Below are 23,176 nucleotides of genomic sequence, written 5' to 3'. Positions count from 1 at the left end.
ATCACCCAACTTGAACTCCTAACACTCAAGATTGTAGGCAGCACCTCACAATCAGCATATTGTTTAATGTCTCATATGCAAAGACTACATACACAAGTTTATTGTCATTGTGCAAGACTCACTCAACTAATCTTTGAAGTTCAACTCTCTTGTATATGTGTGAGTGATTGTGTGTGAGGAATTTATCATTTACAGTATATATCTCAAATGTATCCTCACACAAGGGCTTGTGCTCTCAACTAGCTGATATTTTCATGCTAACTGCCCATGCTTTGAATCCACTTCAAAAGCTCTTGTTTGATCTTCAATATGTTGTATTTATAGGCTCCAACACTGATATATACATTAGACACAAGAATATGACCGTTGGAAAGTTTCTATACTGTTTCTGGAATTGCAACGGTCAAATTCGTCTTACTAGACATTTTCTCGACTGGTCAACTCTGGTCAACTCAACTGGTCAATCAGTTCAACTGGTTCAGTTGGTCTGGTTCAGTTCAACTGGTTCAGTTGGACTGGTTCAACTGGTCTTCAGCTGGTCTGGTTCAGTTTCAACTGGTTCAGTTCAGCTGGTCTGGTTCAACTTGTCTTCAGCTGGTCTGGTTCAGTTTCAGTTGGTCAGCAGCTGATTAAGTTCAGTTGTTTGGTCAGCTGGTCAGCATTTGGTTCAGTTGGTCAGCAGCTGGTTCAGTTCAGTTGTTTGGTCAGCTGGTCAGCAGTTGGTTCAATTGGTTCAGTTTCAGCTGGTGTGCTGAAATCAGCCTAGCTGATTTCAGTTTGTGCAGAACCAGTAACTTCATCGTCATTTATCAGCATCTTAAGCTTTGATTCAGACTTTGGCTTCTGAAGATGATTTGTAGATCATTGTCTTATCTTTCCAATGCATACTGAATCGATTCATTTCGATAAACGAGCTGAGAGATATGACCAAAATACCGCAGCTGCTCAAACTCAACTGATTGCTGTTTTCGTGTGATCAGTTCGGTAATTGAGCGATCAGTTAGACCATGATAACATCCGATTTTTCCCAACTGTAGAAATACTATTTGTTCCAAATTGAGTTTTCTAATCAGTGCAGTTGGCGGATTGTCATTTGGATAATCCAGTTGAGAGATATCAGCAAAATACCGAAGCTCGCCAGAAATTCAGTTTGTGCAAAATTCAGTTTCAGCTTGCTTCTTGTGTTTGCAACTTCACACTTGAGTAAATATGTTAGAAACACAATAACAAGTTTTGTTAACATCAAAATCAAGATTGCGAACTTGAAAAGTTCCAACAAGGTGCATCAGTTAGGATTCAATCAGTTGCAGAACTCGGCAAGCCTATTCAATGGAATCCAGCTGCGCACAAATGTACAAAAGCAACTATACTATCAAAGTATAAAAATAGACGTTGTAGCAAAGCTTAAAGACAAAAAGTTCAAGCATATATTTGAGAAAATTTGAGACACGAATTCCAGGAAACACATTCAAGCTGCAACGAATAAAATTATTGAGTCTCACTGTATGATCAATTTCTCGCCTATAAATAGAAGATCAGTTAAGACCAATAAAAACAAGTGTGTGAAAAACAGAGAAAAAGGGCAGCATATTGCATAACAGCTTACAAGAAGCAATCAGCCCAGAGAGAACACTTCATCGTATTATCAGCTTAGATTAGAAGCACAATTCTCTCTGTGTGTGAGAACACTTTCGTGTTGTACTCATAGATCAATTTTCACACAAACACACACACCTCCACTCAAAAATAGTCTTGCACAAAGATAGTAAACTTGTGTATGTAGTCTTTGACACAGAGACATTAAACAAGTGTCGACTGGAAAGTGCTGCCTTTAGTCTAGTCTAGGAATTCAGTTAGCTAGTTGGGTAAGTCCTAAGCTGAGTGGGTTTGTACAAGGTATTGTATAAATCAAAGTCTTCTAGTGGATCCTGCCTGATGTGGTAGAAGGGGTGACGTAGAAACAATTGAAGTCTCTGAACATCCATTAATATATCTTGTGAACTTAATTGTTTAACCAATGTTTTTAAACTTATTTGATCAGTTAGAGCATCCTTCAGTTTAATTTTCACAATAACTGAACTGATATATGTCACAAATGATTCATTTTATTTTCAGTTATTCAGTTACACAGGATATAAATTATATCAGTGTTTCTTAACGAAGGATTACTTCGAGTGTTTTCCGCTTGGTTTGTAACCAAACTCGATTTAATTCATCGGTGTAAACATTCTTAGAACACGAGCTATTGCAGCTCTTGGAGAATATTGTGTTTGAAGCACCTCTAAGGTGCCTGAACCGATTCTTCAATTGGTATTAGAGCTAGGTATTCTAAGAAAGGCAATTGAAAACTGACTAAAATTATTTTACTTTAAAATAGTTTTAAAATCTATTAAAAAGTACTTTATATTATTTCCAAAAATATTTAAAAATATTTATCTAACACTCATTGCGAAGAGTAGAGAGGATTGGCTCTGCGACTAACATTATAGCCTGCAGGGGTATGAGTCCTACCTATTGGTTATTCAGCAAAACTGATCGGAAGACAAGGTTTCAGCTGCCAACCTTCCAGTTGAAGCTGATCAACAGATGAAGCCTATCTATGTTGAGATGTTCACTACAAGAAAAACGCCCAACGACAACGGTTTTTCAAAAAAAAAAAAACGTTGTCGTATAGTTTTTAACAACGGTTTTAGTGAAAACCAATGTCGTAGGTGCGTTTTAACAACAGTTTTGTAAAAACCGTTGTCTTTTAGGGGGTCAAAGACAACGGTTTTCTAAAAACCGTTGTCTTTTAGGGTGTCAACGACAACGGTTTTCTAAAAACTGTTGTCTTTCAGTGTTTTTTTAGGGCAAAAGACAACGGTTCTATGAATTGTTGTCTCTTGGCGCGTTTTTTTGGACAATCGACAACGGTTTTTGAAAAACGTTGTCGATTAGCGTGTTTTTTGACAAATGAACTGTTGTCTATTAGCGTAATTTTTTTTTGACAATCGACAACGATTTTTTAAAACCGTTGTCGATTGGCGTGATTTTTGGACAAACAACAACGGTGTTGGAATAAGTAGCGACGGTTTTAGAATAACCGTCGCCACTTATTGCAACGATTTTCGATAAACCGTCGCTACGGATAGCGACAGTTTTAAGTAAATTCGTTGCATGTTTAAAATTAGCGACTTTTTTACAACCCCCGTTGCTAAACTTAGCGACAGTGTGATATTAACCGTCGCTACATTGAGCGACGGTTTCTATCCAAACCGTCGCAAAAAAAACTTGCGACGGTTTTATAAACCCGCCGCTACATTTAGCAACGGTTTTTCTAAAACTGTCGCTGAATTTGGCGACGTTTTATGAAAACCGTCGCTAATTTGAAATTAGCGACGGTTTAACCCATTTTTCTCCACCACACTTAAAATTTTTTTTCTCTTACACAATTTTATCACTTCACACAATACTTAAAATTTTTTTCTCTTACACAATTTTATCACTTCACAAAACACTTAAAATTTTTCTCACTACTTCATAACACATAAAATTTTTCTTTCTACTTCATAAAATTTTTCTCACTATTACTTCATAACACTTAAAATTTATCTCTCTTACATGATTTTACTACTTAAAAACACTAAAATTTTTCTCTTTTACACGATTTTAGTTTCGATTGTTAGTTTCTTTTAGATTTATTAAATTATTAAAAGAATTTTTTTTTAATTTTTCGAAACAACTTAGCGACGGAAACCATGATTAAAGATCGTCGCTAAAATTAGCGACGATTATATGCTGACCGTCGCTAATGTTAGCGGCCGTATATTTAACCGTCGCTAAGTAGCGACGGTTGTGAATAAATTAGCGACGATTTGCAAGTTCCACCTACAACAACGGATAAAAACCGTTGTCGTTGAACGGACTTTCAACAACACCATCAGTTACAACAGTTTTAAAAAGTCTACGACAACGGATTTTATCCGTTATCGTATGCCGTTTTTGTTGTAGTGGTTGATTGATTAAAGTTGAGCTTAATCATCAGCAGTATGCCACCGCTTAACTGTCATATCAGATCTAGTAGATGATCAATGCGGTTCATCATCAGCTGAGTCCAGTTTGATCAGCTCGACCAGTTTGGAAACACAGAGATCATGTCCAAGGCAGCAAACTGTTTTTCTGGCAAGAAGACTCAAGATCGTTACAGCACTTCAAAAGTTCAAGGCAACTAGTTCTCAGTATATTCAGTTCTGTCATGCATAAATTGACTAATATTTGATGTTGTTTAAAATATGCTATTGTAGTAGCAATTTCTCTTATAACTGATGATGTACTTAAATGTTTAATAAAAGGAAAATCTAGTTGATTAAATAAACATCATGTGTATCCAATTATGTTTCTATATGATTGAAATGATATCTCCAGATTTCTTGCATACACTGCTTGAATGATTAAAGCTACCAAATTTTGGTATAGATAATTATTTTTTAAAAGAGGAGTTTTCAATTCAGTTAGTGAGGGAGAGCTTTATTTCCCTCGAACTGAAAACTTTTAAAACTCGTTTGTAACCTTGTTTTAAATTCAGTTATTGAGGGTGAGCTTTCTTATCCCTCGAACTGAAAATTTTCTTTAATTGTTTTTAAATGTTTTCGATTTTCACAAAGGGAAAATCAGTTATTTTTTAAAATCGTTTTAACTGTTCAAGTTTTGTGATCATCAAAAAGGGAGAGATCGTTGGAACAATTCATGTTCGCAATCTTGATTTTGATGATAACAAAACTTGTTATTTTGTTTCTAATAATTTACCTAAGTGCGCAGGAAGCTGGAACTGATCAGGCTTTGAACTTGCCAGTTATCGAACCAAAACTGAAGCTAACAGATGCGAACTGAAAGTGTCAGCTGATTGCCCAAACTGAATCAGCTCAACTGATATATTAAAAAACAGTTCAACTGATTGTCTAGCTGATAGGCAGTTCAGCAGAAGACCTTCAAAAGCCCAGCCAGCTGATGAAGTGCTCAACTTATGAAGAGCCCAGCTGACCAGTTCGACTGAAAGAGTGAAATCAGTTCAACTGAAAGAGTGAAATCAGTTCAACCGACAAGTCAACTAATTTCACTAGCCCAACTGAATATCAGTTCAGATGACCAGTTAGGTGCATCAGTTAGGATTAAATCAGTTGCAGAACTTGACAAGCATATTCAATGGAATACAACTGTGCACAAAGGTACAAAAGCAACTGTATTATCAAAGTACAATAATGGACGTTGTAGCAAAGCTTAAAGACAAAAAGTTCCAGCATAGATTTCGGAAAAGTCGAGACACGAATCTCAAGGAACGAGCTGCAACATATGCATTTATTGAGTCTCACTGTACGATCAGTTTCCCGCCTATAAATAGAAGATCAGTGAAGACCAATAAAAAACAAGTGTGTGAAAAACAGAGAAAAAGGGCACGTATATTGCATATCAGCTTACAAGAAGCAATCATCCGAGAGGGAACACTTCATCGTATTATCGACTTAGATTAGAAGCACAATTCTCTCCGTGTGTGAGAACAATTTCGTGTTGTACTCAAAGATTAGTTCTCACACAAACACACACACCTCCACTCGAAAATAGCCTTGCACAATGACATTAAACTTGAGTATGTAGTATTTGACACACAGACGTTAAACAAGTATTGACTGGAAGGTGCTGCCTTCAGTCTATTCTAAGAGTTCAGTTAGGCAGTTGGGTAAGTCTTAAGCTGAGTGGGTTTATACAAGGTGTTGTATAAATCAAAGTATTCTAGTGGATCCTACCCGAAGTGGTAGAAGGGGTGATGTAGGAGTCGTTGAAGTCTCCGAACATCCATAAACATATCTTGTGTATTTAATTGTTTAACTACTTAAACTGATTTGATCAATTAGAGCACCCGTAAGTTCAGTTTTCACCATAACTGAACTGATATATGTCAAAAATGATTCCCTTTATTTTCAGTTATTTAGTTACACATGATATAAAATATATTAGTGTTTCTTAACGAATGATTACTTGGAGTGTTTTCCGCTTGGTTTATAACCAAACTCGATTTAATTCATCGGTGTAAACATTTTTAGAACACGAGCTATTACAGCTCTTGGAGAATATATATTGTGTTTGAAGCACCTCCCAGGTGCCCGAACCGATCTTTCACTAACTTAACAATATTTCAAAATAACGTTAACTCTAACAACCTATTGAAAACCACTCAAAAAGCATCTTAAAAGTCGTAAAAATCTTTATCATAAACTTAAACATAAATGCGGAAAACTAGATCTGGTCCTCGGGTTATGTGCACCTTCAGTCCAGTAAGATCAACCATCCAGTCCCTCAACATCAATATCATACTCACCTGCATCGATCACACCTAGTGAGTCTATTGACTCAGCAAACCATAACCGTGATAACGAGTAATACATATACAATCACATACAAAAGTGAAAATACTTTTACTTAACATAACATTTCATGATCATGCATAAACATAAAACTTTTTTCCATTTATCATATACATTTCGTTCCCATCATATACGTATACATTTTCCTTTTCGTTGATTTCAGATAGTTAATTGTGATTTTCGTATCAGCTGAAGATCGATGAATCCGTCTACGTGTAACCACAGTACTGGGCGGCGAGGACATCAGTGACACTCTCACCCGTCAACTGAGCCTTGGCCTTACATATCGTCATAATCATCGTATCATCGTATTAGTCACAATTTCTTCCATTCCTTCCACTTTTCGTATTTTCATCACTTATAAAGATTCAAGCATACAATAATCATTTTTTTAAAACCAAGTATGCAACATATCTTTTAGCATTATCGTTTAATCATAAAATTTCATAAACATTTAAAACAAGCATATTATCATTATTTACAGCATTCAGGGCACTGACATGACGTTTACTATTTTTTTAGGTATAGAATTACCGTTTTACCCCTAGACATAAAATTTCTCGATTTTGAATTTTTTTTACTTTCGTTGACTCTAGACCATCCCAAATAATTATTTAAGTTTAAATTAAATTTATTATATTTTTATTTAGATTAAATTCATGGCTTTATATTTCTTTCAAAATTATTAATTCGTAGGGCATTTAATTCCCGGATTAATTCAAAATTTATTGTTAAACTCCCAAATTTTAAACATATACTTTTTATTGCCTAAAATACCCTTGTGAGCCATGAGTCACCCCCGTGGACCCACGGATCAAAGCCTTAGCCATTAAACCCTAAAATTGAACCCTTACTTAACCCTTGAGCCAACTCTCATTTTCTTCGAGCCATACCCGAGCCACCCCGAGCCAAGCCCTTCCCAGATCACCTCTGGACCCTACTTGCTAGCCCCCGCAGAAACCTCATGCACGAGCCATGCGAGTACCTTTACCCTTGCGCCTAGGACTCCCCACGCACTAAGACTCCTAGCCCGATCACCACCCGAGCCCTTACCCTCGTGACCCTCACTGGACCACCCTCAGACCTTTCCTAGCCCAGCCCTGACCACCCTAGCCGAGCCAAGACTCCTCATGCACAGCAACTATTCTCGTTGGCTTGGGAAGAGTCTCACCGTGCATGGGCTCTTTCCCTACTGTCGTGCTTGAGTCTTAATGTGGCTAGGGCTCTTCCTCACACCTTGTCATGTCCATCCCGAGCCGGGTCGAGCCCTGGTTCGAGCCGTACGCTGCGAAGCCTCCTAACCGAACCCTTTCACACCAATTCATGCAATTATGTTCAATCCTTATACCGGTTCATGTGCAGCCTCTAAACCGTGATCTAGGGACGCTTAAACTCTTACCTTTTGGTGTCCCTATGATGGCAGCTCCTTCATGCAATAATATATCAAGTTTTGGAACATGAAAACATAATTTAATAAAACCACAAGCATAGAAACAAAAATAATCATAAGGAAATCATGTTTTCATGCAAACTATGATCAAACACGTAATAGGGTGTGATAGATGAGAAAAAGAAAGTTAAGGCGTGCCTTTGCGTATATTACGCACGAAAACGTGTTGGCGATGCAAATAACGACGACGTAGAACACTCTAGGCTGTTTTTTCTCCAAAAACCGTGGCTTTTCCTCTCAAATCTTGTGTGTGTTCATGTTTTCTGCTGCTGAAGGAGTTCTATTTTGTTGTGTGTGTGTTGGGGGTGAGTTTGAAGGGTTATGGGGGAGGATTTGGCCTATTTAATTGTTTTAAACCTCCTAGTACAAGCCTAGGCCCATTAGCATGGTACAATAGGCCCAATAAGCACATTAGTGCATATTTAAAATATTTTGTTTAGAAAAGTTCGTGAAAATATTAGCCGAGTTCTCGAAAAGTTTATATTTTAGTCGAAAATCGAATACCGTTAAAACTTACGTCTCGGCATATAAAATCACCTCAAAACTCCTTGTTTTCAAAAATATCATAAAGAATCAACCTTATTTTAAATAATTAAAAAAATTATCTATTAAAAATCTTTTCCATTTTTCAGCCTGCGTGTGAGAACCGAAAATTTTCATTAATGTAATCAATAGTTGGTAAGGAAATTTGTAGGATTTGATTTTGTATAAAATAATAATAATAATAAGATATGCACCTTGGGAAATTAATTGTTGGAAATAGTTTTGCCAAGTCAATAATGATATACCAAGGCATGCATATTTTCGAATTTTTGGGAGGAGATATTGCAAGATTTGAGTATCATACAAATTAAAAGAATTGAGGCTTGATAATTTCTAAAGAATTTCGAAAATCCCTTGACTTAGCATCTCAATATTCTATCCAAACAAAAGGGAAAAGAATCAAGGATTAAATCTCTCAACTTAGGTAGCAAGATTTTCGAAAATGGCAAGGGAGGTTGGAGTCAAATTTGTGAGATTTGCCATGATTTTTGGTAGGATTTGAGTACCAAATTTAGACCCTTTTCCCTCACCTATAAATACCCCATCAAGCCTAGCCATTCTTAAACCTATAATTTCGAAAATTCTGGCTGCAAGTTTCGAAAAATTCAGCAGCTCTCCTTAGCCAAACTCTGCACAAAAATCGTCTCAAGGTCGTCCAAGAAATCGAAGCCGAAGCGCCGTCTGAGCAAGAAGGAGAAGCAATCCAATTCTCGAAGCCAAACACCTACGTTTCTAGCATAAATACATACTGTAAGTGGGCTTATTTTTAAACTTTAAAATTTCGGATTTGGGTATGCATGTTTTCGATTTTTACAAGAAAAATAAATAGTCGAGTACAATCTCCTTTCTACGCTTTCGTGTAATTGTCATACGATTTCAAAAGCACTGTGAGGAGTCGACTGTATACGGGAGGGAATCCCAACCACGACGTACCCTTACGCGGTGGGGGACATAACTGCTATACGGCCTCGTCCCCTTAGAGGAGTAAAAATTAGGGACTGACGTCAGTAAACCGTAGAAAATAGATGAGTCACAGTGCTGGGTCAAAGTTTATGCATGTGTTATGAAGTACGTATGAACTCATGATTTATGATTCGAAATTTATGCATGTTGTCTTTATTGTGCTCGATTTTCCCCCACTTGCTGAGTATTCTCAAATACTCACCCCCTTACAACCCTTCCCAGATAAGTCCGAAGAACAGATTGAGGAGGAAGAGTCCGAGCAGTTTTGGGGATGGTGATTGCTCAAGGAAATCGATTATGTTTACGTTATTATTAATTAGATTTACGTTTCCGCATTAAAACTCTGTCGTCTTATTTATTTCGGTAATTGTAAAGACAATTGCTATTTAATTTGAGATTATGATATATAAACTGGTTCGGTTTATACTGTTCTACAAGAGGCTTGTTGTTGCGATTGTGTGATTGTTAAACAACGCCGGTGTCATTCCCGAGTTTCGGGGCGTGACATTTAAGTGGCATCAGAGCCGCCAGGTTCATAATCCGAGTGGAAAAAATCGATTTTCAAAAAAAAAAACCCTAAAAATTTTCGGTGGAATTTTAACTTGAGGCCGATGCTACCCCCTCCGAAACGGCCCAACGAGCAAGGCTCTAAAGTCGTGAGCATCAGGCTGAAATCACGAAAATCCTTCGTTTAGGCCTCCGAAACGTCGTTTTTGCCGTTTTAGGAAATATTCGTAGACCCTATAACTTCTCGTAGGAAATTCCGAATTCGATTCCGTCAATTGTCCCGGAATCCTCTGGACATATTCTTCGAACCCATATGTCAAATTCCAAACTTTCCATTTTTGGAAAAAAAATATATTTATTTAAATTTCGAAAATTTCATATATATTGCATATTCTCACTTGTTATATACTGTCTATTTCGGATTCTGAGCATTTCCATTTTTTTGATTTCAGGAAATGACTCCATCTACCCCTATGCGGCCCCACACCCGTGCCCAAGCTGCCATTCGTCTGAAGGAGCTTGCCCTTCACTATCAGTCCCGTCAGATTCGACGACTTAGAGCCCGATTGAGTGAGAGGAGGAGTGAGGTCGAAACCTTAACCGCTGAGAAAGAAGAGATTCAGGTCCGCCTTAATCAGTCTATCTATCAAGGTGAGCTAGTTAGGAGTGATAACATGGACCTCAGAGATGTCATAGAACAATGCAAATATCAAAATGGAAAGTTGCGAGAGGATGTGGAGCGCTATCTCAAAGAATTGGAGGAAGAAAAACAGCTGAATGACAGGAGCAAAAAGAGACTCGAAAATCTAAGTGAGGCTATAAGCTGCATTGCCAAAGTGAACCACCAGCTGACTCAACAGGGTGAAGCGCTGAAAAACAAGATCAAGGAGAATAAGAAGGGGTACGAACTACGCCACCAGAGTACCATAGATCTGTTGGACGAGGCAGAGGCAGATGTTCAGGGGTGGAAGACGCAGGTGGCCCAGCTTAATGCAGAGAATGCCCAGCTTAATGCAGAAAATGCACAGCTCAATGCATAGAATGCCCAGCTCACCCACATGGTGGAGCTACTGCAAGAGGAAGAGCCGGAGGAGGAACCGAAAGAGGAGGAGCCGATAGAGATCGACGAGCCTATAGCTGCCATTGGAGATGGAGAGATAGATGATTAGAGTTCCTTAGTTACCTTTCCTTATTACTAGGAGTTTATCCTTCCATTGTTGCTATTTTATTCAGTATGATTTATTTCCATTCAGTACGCTTTGTTCATTCAGTTGTTTCTTTACATTCGAAAATTAATAAAAGAATGATTATTTATTTATCGCAGTCGTTCATCTATATTCAAGTTATGGTTACTTATTAACTTCAGTTGTTCCAGCATAACTTATCTATTCAATCTTGTTATATATACAACAAATTCTTAGAAGCGTTTAACTTGTAGGAAATGGCCGGTAGACCACCAAGACAAAACCGCAACCCCCGTTATGCTAACAACCACAACAACAACACTAATGAAGAAGGCAACGGGCCTCCACCTCAGTTCAATCTCAATCAAGCGGACCTAATGGCTATAGCCACGATCGTGGCGACGACACTTCAGGGGTTAGTGAACCCCAATGCTAATCAGCAGCCCACACCTCTACCACAGCATGGGGTCAAGTTTCATTATGAATCACTGCGCAAGAACAGGTGCCCAACTTTCAGTGGCGCTGCCGACCCCGAAGTTAGCCAGAGCTGGCTCAAAAGCGTGGAAACTCAGTTGAGACTGTTGGAAGTCCCGGATGCACTAAAAGTGGACGTGATAGTGCCCTTCCTGGAAGACGAGGCAGCTAAATGGTGGGAAGCAGTCTCGCCAGCCATGACCGCTGCTGGACAAATCACATGGCGAATCTTCCGAGAAACATTTCTGAAACAGTACTACCCGGCAGAAGTCAGACTGCAGAAGCTAAGTGAGTTTGAAAATCTCAGCCAGGCCCAGATATGTCAGTAGTGGAATATACCTCTCAGTTCAATGCCCTTGGATCATATGCTCCAGCGATTATGGCGGATGAAGTTCTGAAATTGCACCGCTTTAAGAAGGGGTTGAACAGCAGGATCCAATCAGCTCTAGCGGTCTACCAACCTGCCAACTTTTCAGATTTGATGGGTGCGGCTATCCGAGCCGAAGCTGATATTTGTCGAAGAGAAGGGGAAATCAGGAACAAGCGACCCCCTGTCAACCCGCCTTCTCAGGGCACACCAATGTTCAAGAGGCCCAATCAGTCGGGTGGACCTCCCTCAGGGAAATTCCCCGCCAATAACAATGAAGGACTCAAGCCATGCTCAACATGTGGCTTCAAGCACTCCGGGGAATGCCGAAGGGCCAGCGGTGTATGCTTTGGATGTGGGAAAGCGGGGCACCGAATTGCAGAATGTCCTACCGCTACCAACCGACCAGCAGGGCCAAACAGAGGAACTGAGCCAAATACGGGAGCAGGACCTAGTAAACCAAAGGAGGACAAACCCAATGCTAGGATCTTTGCCATGACTCAGGAAGAGGCTGACGACGCAACTGAAGTCGTGTCAGGTACCATTCTAATTAAATCAGTACCTGCCTACGCATTATTTGACTGTGGTGCTACACATTCCTTTATGTCTAAGAAGTTTGCTAAGAAGTTAGGAAGTAAGCTTAATAAACAAACTGCACCTTTCCGAATAGCCACACCTACTAATAGAGCCGTTGAAACGAACCAGATTTACAGATATTGTAAAATCAGTATTAGTGATCAGACTTTTAGCGCCGATTTGATACAGTTGATCATGGTCGATTTCGACGTAATCTTAGGAATGGATTGATTAGCAAGAAACAGTGCAATAGTAGATTGTAAAGGGAAGAGAGTTAAACTCCTAACCGCAGAGCAGAAGGAAGTCGTGTTTCATGGTAAATCCAGGGAACGGAAGTTGCTACTTTCCGCATCTCAAACCTGGAAATCCATGAAATCCGGGGAGGACATCTACCTAGCGATGGTCAGGGAAGGAAAAGAAGAAGTCGAAATGAAACTGGAAGACATCCTAATAGTGAGAGAGTTCCCAGATTTTTTTCCTGAAGAGCTCTCAGGGACGGTCCCGGACCGTGAGATTGAGTTCGAAATCAACTTGGTTCCCGGTGCTGCACCAATCTCTAAAGCACCCTACAGAATGGCACCAGCCGAACTCAAGGAATTAAAAGAACAACTCCAAGAATTGATAGATAAAAGGCAGATTCGACCGAGTGTGTCCCCGTGGGGAGCTCCAGTACTCTTCGTAAAGAAAAAAGACGGTACTATGAGATTATGCATCGACTACAGAGAATTGAACAAGATCACAATCAAGAACAGGTACCCTCTACCTCGGATAGACGATCTGTTTGATCAGCTTAAAGGAGCCGCCGTCTTTTCTAAACTGGATCTGAGGACAGGTTATCACCAGTTGAAGGTCAGGGCTGAAGATATCCCCAAGACAGCCTTTCGAACCAGGTATGGGCATTACGAATTCACAGTGATGCCTTTTGGTCTGACCAATGCACCGGCAGCATTCATGGACCTGATGAACAGAGTATTCAAGCCATTCCTGGATCAGCTCATAGTGGTATTCATCGACGATATCCTCGTCTATTCTCCTGACGAGACGAGCCATGAAGAGCACCTTCACCTTGCTCTGCAGACCTTAAGAGAGAATAAGCTCTATGCTAAGTTCAGCAAGTGTGAATTCTGGCTAAGGAGTGTGTCATTTCTGGGACACGTGATTTCGAGAGAAGTAGTGTCAGTGGACCCAAGGAAGGTAGAGGCGATTACTGAGTGGCCGAGACCGAAGAACGCTACCGATATCAGAAGCTTTCTTGGATTGGTAGGTTACTACCGGAAGTTCGTCGAAGGGTTCTCCTCGATAGCCGTGTCACTGACGAGACTCACACAGAAGAATTCTAAATTCATCTGGAATGACGATTGTGAGAAGAGTTTCCAGACATTGAAAGGAAAACTCGCATCCACACCAGTGTTAATATTGCCTGCAGAGAATAAGGATTTTACCATCTACAGTGACGCATCTAAGGAAGGTCTGGGATGCGTACTCATGCAGGAAGGAAGAGTGATCGCCTACGCATCAAGGCAGTTGAAACCGCATGAGCAGAATTATCCTACTCATGATCTGGAACTGGCAGCGGTTGTCTTTGCCTTAAAGATTTGGAGGCACTACCTCTATGGTGCTAAATGTGAAATCTTCATAGATCATCAGAGCCTCAAGTACTTGTTCACCCAAAAGGAACTTAATATGAGGCAAAGGCGATTGATCGAACTTCAGAAAGATTATGACTTGACCATAAGTTACCATCCGGGTAAAGCAAGCAAGGTGGCTGATGCGCTAAGTCGGAAGGGCCGTGGCAAGGTAACTCTAGCGTCCCTCTCGGCCCAGCCATGTCTGCAGGAGACCGTCAAGTTAAACCAGGATCGAGACCCGGTACTGACTAAACTTAAGGAGCAGGTCAGAGAAGGGAAGATTCAGGATCATCAGATTGATGACAAGGGAATTTTGTGGATGAAAGGAAGGCTGTGTGTGCCCGACAGCGACAACCTTCGCCAAGAGATAATGGCAGAGGCGTACAAGTCAAAATTCGCAGTCCATCCAGGCAGTACGAGAATGTATAGGGACCTCAAGAATAGTTTCTGGTGGAATGGCATGAAGAGGGACGTAGCGGAATTTGTCTCCAGATGTCAGGTATGCCAGCAGGTCAAAGCAGAACACCAGCGACCTGGAGGATTACTGCAACCTTTGGAAATTCTCGAATGGAAGTGGGAGCATATTTCCATGGATTTTGTGGTAGGATTGCCAAAGTCTAGGCAAAGCCACGACGGTATATGGGTGATCGTGGACAGACTCACAAAGACTGAACACTTCCTACCCGTCCGCATGAATTACAATCTCGACTAATTGGCTTCACTGTACATGGACAACATTGTGAGGTTGCATGGAGTTTCAGTGAGCATCCTATCTGATAGAGACCCGAGGTTCGTCTCGCACTTTTGGAAGAGCTTTCAAGAGGCCATGGGAACGAAGTGACCCTCAGTACTGCTTATCATCCCAAAACTGATGGGCAAACGGAGAGAACCATACAGACCTTAGAAGATATGCTGCGAGCGTGCGCCCTTGAATTCAATGGTAACTGGAGCACTCATCTACCCTTAATTGAGTTTGCTTATAACAACAGCTATCACAGCAGCATCGGAATGGCACCATACGAAGCCCTTTATGGAAGAAAATGTCGATCACCACTTTATTGGGACGAAGTTGGAGAGAAAGCCTTAGTGGGACCCGAGCTAGTGCAGATGACTGTGGACAAAGTTAAAATTGTCCGAGAGAAACTCAAGGCAGCTCAAGATCGACAGAAAAGCTGGGCAGATCTTAAGAGAAGGCCGGTAGAGTTCAACGTGGGCGAGAAAGCTTATGTGAAAGTCTCGCCTATGAGAGGAGTTGTCCGATTCAGTAAGGCCGTGAAACTAAACCCTCGATATGTTGGACCCTTTGAAATCTTGGAGAGAGTGGGCACGTTAGCATGCAGACTGGCGCTCCCACCAAGCATGTCAAGGATACACAACGTGTTCCATGTGTCCCAACTAAGAAGGTACATTCCAGACCCGAGTCACGTATTAGAAGTAGAACCGCTCTTGATCGAAGGGAACTTGGGAGAAGAACTGAAATACGAAGAAGTCCCTATCAGAATCGTGGACACCAAAGAACAAGTTCTCAGGCGACATATCATTCCTTACGTCAAAGTGCAGTGGTCCAACCACACGGAGCGAGAAGCAACTTGGGAAGTTGAAGAAAAGATGCGAAATGATTATCCCTACCTATTTGGAGACCAAGCCAACTCCAGTTTCGAGGACGAAACTTCTCTTAAAGAGGGAGGGATGTGAGAACCGAAAATTTTCATTAATGTAATCAATAGTTGGTAAGGAAATTTGTAGGATTTGACTTTGTATAAAATAATAATAATAATAAGATATGCACCTTGGGAAATTAATTGTTGGAAATAGTTTTGCCAAGTCAATAATGATATACCAAGGCATGCATATTTTCGAATTTTTGGGAGGAGATATTGCAAGATTTGAGTATCATACAAATTAAAAGAATTGAGGCTTGATAATTTCTAAAGAATTTCGAAAATCCCTTGACTTAGCATCTCAATATTCTATCCAAGCAAAAGGGAAAAGAATCAAGGATTAAATCTCTCAACTTAGGTAGCAAGATTTTCGAAAATGGCAAGGGAGATTGGAGTCAAATTTGTGAGATTTGCCATGATTTTTGGTAGGATTTGAGTACCAAATTTAGACCTTTTTCCCTCACTTATAAATACCCCATCAAGCCTAGCCATTCTTACACCTATAATTTTGAAAATTCTGGCTGCAAGTTTCGAAAAATTCAGCAACTCTCCATAGCCAAACTCTGCACAAAAATCGTCTCAAGGTCGTCCAAGAAATCGAAGCCGAAGCGCCGTCTGAGCAAGAAGGAGAAGCAATCCAATTCTCGAAGCCAAACACCTACGTTTCTAGCATAAATACATACTGTAAGTGGGCTTATTTTTAAACTTTAAAATTTCGGATTTGGGTATGCATGTTTTCGATTTTTACAAGAAAAATAAATAGTCGAGTACAATCTCCTTTCTACGCTTTCGTGTAATTGTCATACGATTTCAAAAGCACTGTGAGGAGTCGACTGTATACGGGAGGGAATCCCAACCACGACGTACCCTTACGCGGTGGGGGACATAACTGCTATACGGCCTCGCCCCCTTAGAGGAGTAAAAATTAAGGACTGACGTCAGTAAACCGTAGAAAGTAGATGAGTCACAGTGCTGGGTCAAAGTTTATGCATGTGTTATGAAGTACGTATGAACTCATGATTTATGATTCGAAATTTATGCATGTTGTCTTTATTGTGCTCGATTTTCCCCCACTTGCTGAGTATTCCCAAATACTCACCCTCTTACAACCCTTCCCAGATAAGTCCGAAGAACAGATTGAGGAGGAAGAGTCCGAGCAGTTTTGGGGATGGTGAATGCTCAAGGAAATCGATTATGTTTACGTTATTATTAATTAGATTTACGTTTCCGCATTAAAACTCTGTCGTCTTATTTATTTCGGTAATTGTAAAGACAATGGCTATTTAATTTGAGATTATGATATATAAACTAGTTCGGTTTATACTGTGCTACAAGAGGCTTGTTGTTGCGATTGTGTGATTGTTAAACAACGCCGGTGTCATTCCCGAGTTTCGGGGCGTGACACTGCGGTCTTCGTCCTCGATCGCATCTCGAATAACCTTTAAAAATACAGTTTTGTGCATTCAAGTAGAAAACTCCTTCCTAACCCTATAAAATATTTAACATATTTAATTTAAGCAATTAAAATCATTTAATTAGCTATTTTCTATTTTCTCTAGATTTGCATGCAGTTGGATTACGTCATTTTATTTTTGGACCTTATAATTCCTCTCTCCCTTAAATAAAATTTCATCCTCGAAATTAGAACATAACGGATAACTCCGGGTAGCGACTCCTCATGTCCCTCTCGGTCTCCCAAGTAGCTTCTTCCTCCAAGTGATTTAGTCACTTGACCTTGATTATTGGTATAACTTTATTTCGAGGTCTTCTTTCTTTTCTAGCCAAGATTTTTATAGGTCTTTCCTCATAAGTCATGTTTGGATTCAATTGTATATGTTCATGATTTAGTACATGTGGAGGGTTTGACATATACTTTCGCGATATAGATATCTGGAACACATTGTGTACTCCGGATAGCATTGGTGGCAATGCCACTCTATAGGCTAGTGTTCCAATCCTTTCTAAAATCTCAAATGGCCCTATGAATCTTGAACTAAGTTTGTTTTTCTTGCCAAATCTCATAACACCCTTCATAGGTGCTATATTCACAAAAACGTGGTCGCCTACTACAAACTCTAGCTCTCTTCGTCGCTTGTCAGCATAGCTTTTCTGTCGGCTTTGTGCAGTCTTCATTCTATCTCAAATTTTAACTAGTAGCTTCGTTGTTTGCTTGACCAAGTCCGGACCAAATTCTCCTCTTTCACCAACCGCGTCCCAATGTATGGGTGATCTACATTTCCTCCCATAAAGTGCCTTGTAAGGGGCCATCCCAATCAATGATCGATAGCTATTATTGTAGGTAAACTCCAGTAGTGGCAACTTCGGTTCCCAACTACCTTGAAAATCAACGACACAAGCTCAAAGTAGATCCTCCAAAATTTGAATCACTCTTTCGGGCTGACCATCGATCTGAGGATGGAATGTTGTACTCAATAATAATTTAGTTCTCATCGCTGCATGCAGAATCTTCCAGAAAGATGATGTAAATCTCGGGTCTCTATCAGAAACAATAGATACGGGAATCCCATGCAGACGAACTATCTCACGAATATACAACTCAGCATACTGTGTCATGGTGAATGTCGTCTTGATAGGTAGAAAAATGCGTTGATTTCATAAGACGATCTACTATCACCCATATAGCATTAAACCCCTTGATAGTCATCGGTAATCCGACGACAAAATCCATAGTGATATTTTCTCATTTCCACTCGGGAATAGGAAGTGAATTAAGTTTTCCCTCCGGCTTCTGATGCTCGACTTTAACTTGCTGGCATGTCAAGCACTAGGATACAAATTGTAGGATATATCGCTTCATGTCTGGCCACTAATACAATAATTGAAGATCCTTGTACATCTTCGTGCTTCCAGGATGAATGGAATATGGCGTGTCGTGGGCTTCCTTCATAATGACCTCCCTCAAAGAATCACCACTAGGAACCCATAGTCGATTTCGATAACGAACTATACCATCCACCTCAGAATACATCTTCCAGCCCTAGGCTTCATCTCTCGCTCTCCACTTTTTCAATTGCTCATCATTGGACTGTCCCTCACGGATTCTATCTTTCAAAGTCGACTGTATTGTCATGATGTCAAGATTATGAGCCTCTCCCCTAGCATACATTGTAATCTCAAATCGCTGAATCTCGGACTGCAGTGGTCTTTGAAGTGATAATTGAGTAATAACTGTTGTAGTACTACTCAATGCATCCGCTACTACATTAGCTTTTCCCGGATGATAGCTAATGTCATAGTCGTAGTCTTTACCAACTCTAGCCATCTTCTTTGCCTCATATTCAGCTCTTTTTTTGTGAAGAAGTATTTCAAACTTTTATGGTCGGTGAAAATCTTGCACTTCTCCCCATATAGGTAATGTCTCCAAATCTTCAGACCAAATACCACTGCTGCAAGCTCAAGATCTTGAGTGGAGTAATTTTTCTCGTGAACCTTCAACTTTCTCGACGCATAGGCTATAACTCGGTCATTTTTTAATAAGAACTGCACCCAAACCTAGTTTCGAAGCGTCGGTATAAAGAACATACTCTCCTTGTCCCGATGGCATCGATAATACTGGCGCTGAAATCAGAGTTTGCTTCAACTTGTCAAAACACTCTTGCCACTCGGATCCCCATATAAACTTTGCATATTTCTTCGTCAAGGCGGTCATGGGTACCACAATAGATGAGAACCCGTGAATAAACTTTCGATAATAGCCAGCTAGTCTCAGGAAACTACGCATCTCGGTTAAGCTCTTTGGTACGGGACATTCTTTCACTGCTTTCACTTTACTCGGATCAACCACAACTCCATCACTAGAAATGATGTGACCTAAGAACGCCACTCTATCAAGCCAAAACTCACACTTGCTGAATTTTGCATATAATTTCCTATCTTGCAGTACTTGCAGTGCTGTACTCAAATTCCGACTATGCTCCTCTTTACTCTTCGAATAGATCAAAATATCATCAATGAAGACTATAATAAATTGATCCAGATACTGCTAAAATACGCGATTCATGATATCAATGAAGATCGCTGGCGCATTGGTCAACCCAAATGGCATGACCATAAACTCATAATGCCCATAAAGAGTCCTAAAAGCAGTCTTATGGACATCGAACTTTTTCGCTTTCAACTGGTGGTATCCAGAACGAAGATATTCTCAAGGAAAGTGAGATTGATAAATTTGACCGTAGAGTTTAGTCTGATTCAGACAGCATTATCAAAAGTACGCTTCTACAATGAAATAATAATAAAATCTGGATTTGTCGGGATGAAAGATGGTAAAGAGACCTTTCTAAGTTAATATATTGTATAAAAAAGAGAAATGATATAACTCAGCAATAATCATCTAAACCAGATTATCCCTAACTCAAAGTGAGTTTTTTCATTTGGATTTGTTCCACGGCAGTGAGAGAATTCCCCTAATATGTATAGAGGAATTTAAGAATGAGTGTACCAAATAGGAATTTTTTAAAAAAATCTTATTCTAGGAGGGTGGGAGGACTCGAACCTGAGTCATTATAAGGGGGAAACAAGATGAGACCATTAGAGCTAAAACTCAGTCTCATACAAAATATGATTTGAACATTTAAAATAAAGATTTGTTGAATATATATATATAGAGAGAGAGATACTATATTAGCTAGATTCGTTCTAGTTTGTCACAATTGAAAACGTCAAATAATTAGATCATTTTGTAGTTAAAAAAAATGTATTTTTCGGGGGCCAATGGCAATGAACCATGGCCTTGAGTCTAACATTTCAGCCCAAATAACATAAGTTTGAGCCTGTTTGATCAAAGCCCACAAAAGAAACATTGCCTTTATGTTATAAAGTATAACTGAACGTTGACGAGCTTTTAAGATCTTATTACACACATTTGAATATTACACGTCATATTAATTTTTTTATTAAATAAAGTGACGGAAAATAGTTTCTCATTTTCCATGTGGAAACCCCATTTTAGCCTTTATACCAAAAAAATACCCAGATTTAAATCTTTTTTAGAAAATTATAGATTCTACAAAATTCAATTTTAATCAACTATGTATTGAGGCGTGACATTTTTAGTCTAACGCGTTTTGTTAAATTTAATTATAGTATTGTAACTATGTTTTTTTAATAAGTTTTAGTCATTTTCATCCAAATCATTTAACTAAATTGTTAAAAATATTATTGTTAAAATTTATAATTATATTGTAAAACATATGAATATAACTCGAGGAATTTTTTTAATCACGTATTTTATAAAAATTAACAATGATATTGTCATTTAATTACATTATTTTGGGAAAAGTGACTAAAATTTTATATTAAAAAAAACATAGTTGCAACACTATAATTAATCTAACAAAATATACAGAACTTAAAAACACCACACACCAATATACACATATTAAAATTGACAATTTTCCTATGATTTGACTTGTAAGTAAATATTATTTTCAAAGGAATTAATAATCAATAATCCTTATGTAGCACAAAACTATAAGTATTCGAAAACATTAAATCTTCAGAAGAGAGAAAAAGGAAAGACTTGATCGTCAACATGCAGAAGTAAAACTTTGTTTACATGGAGAGTCATGGAAGAAACTTCACAAAATCAGCCTAAACAATTGTCAGAGATTTTCTTGAATCTCGAACTCGATAGGGAAGACTTCATAAAAATTAGAAGCTTTTATGAAATCGAAGGGCTAAAACATTCATTGCAGCTACCAGCCTGATCAGTTTCCCAGGTCCGCCTCCGTCCTTCCACCTCCGAAAAAGGATTCGCCGCCAAGAGTGCTTCCCTCCGAAATCGCCTGGAAAGCGTCACATCATACATTGCGCGCTTCTCATGGTCGGAAAAAGTAGCGTACGCCGCGCGCACTCTTATAAACTCGTCGGTAGCTCCTCCGCCTTTGGATGCGACGTCGGGATGCAAAAGTCCTGCCAGTTTTCTGTACGCCGACTTGATCTCTTGACACCAGGCACCGGAATGAATCCCCAGGACGTCATACAATGACCCAGTGTGCAGAGATGTTTCATTAACCCTCTCAGCTGTGGCGTAACCGGCGGAGATACGGAGCTGGTGGCGGAAGCAGATATTCGTCGGAGAATATGGAGCAGGGACGGCGGAGAATCGGCGGCTGATGATTTGATTCGATGGTGACAATGATATAGAAGCCATTACGGAATTGGTCACGATTGTAGATTGAATTGGTTATGAATGAAGAATCGGTTCGAAGGGTTTAGTTTTATAGAGCGAGCTAATTTGAACCAGAATAGGACTTATCCACGTGTCCATGTATAAAGTGACGATCCATGTAAAATATTATTTTTAGCCCATGTGTAGTTTTAATCTTATAAATATAGTTTTTCCACATAAATTTCATAATATATTATATATCCGGATTTCGAAATTATATAGCTAAAACTCGGTCTCGTACCAAATATCTTTGAGAATATTGATTATCCTTGTAATTTATCAAATAAGTCTTCAATTCTTGGTAGATGATAGTTATTCTTGATAGTGACTCTATTCAGCTCTCGATAATCAATAGAGAGTCGCATAATACCGTCCTTCTTCTTCACAAACAATACCGGTGCGCCCCACAAAGAACAACTAGGGCGAATAAAACCCTTGTCCTGCAAATCTTGAATTTGATCTTTTAACTCTTTCATTTAGACATGTGCTAGACGATAAGGTGCTTTAGAAATGAATTCAGTGTCCGACATCAACTCAATAGAAAATTTCACCTCACGATCAGGTGGGATGCCAGAAATGCCCTAAGGGAAGACACTAGGAAAGTCTCTGACGATGTCAAAATCCTCTAACTTCTGACTGATAGGGGCATGTGCTGCAGTAACACATGCTAGAAAAGCTTGGCATCCTCGTCTCATATGCTTCCTCGCGCACATACAAGAGATAATATGAGGCGTTTGCTTGTTCCTCGCCGCCTCAAAAACAAAAGATTTCCCACTAGGCGGTCGTATAGACACTGTCCTCTGCCGAAAATCTATCGAAGCTCCATTCACTGATAACCAATCCATGCCAAGTATGATGTCGAATTCAGACATAGGGAGTATGATAAGATATGCCCGAACCACATATTTTTGTAAACAAAGCTCCAGATTCTTCATAATGCTAGTAGTGACCATTTGATCTCCAGAAGGGATAGAAACTTTGAAACCCAATCTCATATCCTCAGGTATAATATTCAGTCGTTTGACGAAAGTCTCGGATATAAAAGAGTGTGTAGATCTCGAATCCAGCAATGCATAGGTAGCTACACCTATAATGAATATCCTTCCTGCTACGAAAACGCTTTTAAATCCATTCATGTTGAAGCTTAAGGAATTTCTATCATTATTTTCCTTATATTTTATGAAGATTAGTAATTGGACCCTGTTATTTCTAGGAAAATTCACGATTCCCCC

At 39.5% G+C, this 23,176-nt stretch overlaps 1 protein-coding gene across 1 annotated transcript; it reads right to left on the bottom strand.

Annotated features, from left to right (window-relative positions):
• Positions 1-21,434: 21,434 nt before the first annotated feature.
• Positions 21,435-21,926, bottom strand: LOC142537519 (chaperone protein dnaJ 11, chloroplastic-like). Its single transcript, XM_075643029.1, has one exon. It carries the CDS (start codon positions 21,924-21,926, stop codon positions 21,435-21,437), a length of 492 nt encoding a protein of 163 aa, XP_075499144.1.
• Between the last annotated feature and the right edge of the window lie 1,250 nt (positions 21,927-23,176).

Source organism: Primulina tabacum, chromosome 2 (genome assembly GCF_025594145.1).
Source record: "Primulina tabacum isolate GXHZ01 chromosome 2, ASM2559414v2, whole genome shotgun sequence".
Lineage (NCBI taxonomy): Eukaryota > Viridiplantae > Streptophyta > Magnoliopsida > Lamiales > Gesneriaceae > Primulina > Primulina tabacum.
This window is presented reverse-complemented; position numbering and strand designations above follow the sequence as displayed.

What these genes read in the sequence shown, in the direction of transcription:
- LOC142537519 (XM_075643029.1), bottom strand. Translation starts at nt 21,926, where the DNA reads ATGGCTTCTATATCATTGTCACCATCGAATCAAATCATCAGCCGCCGA.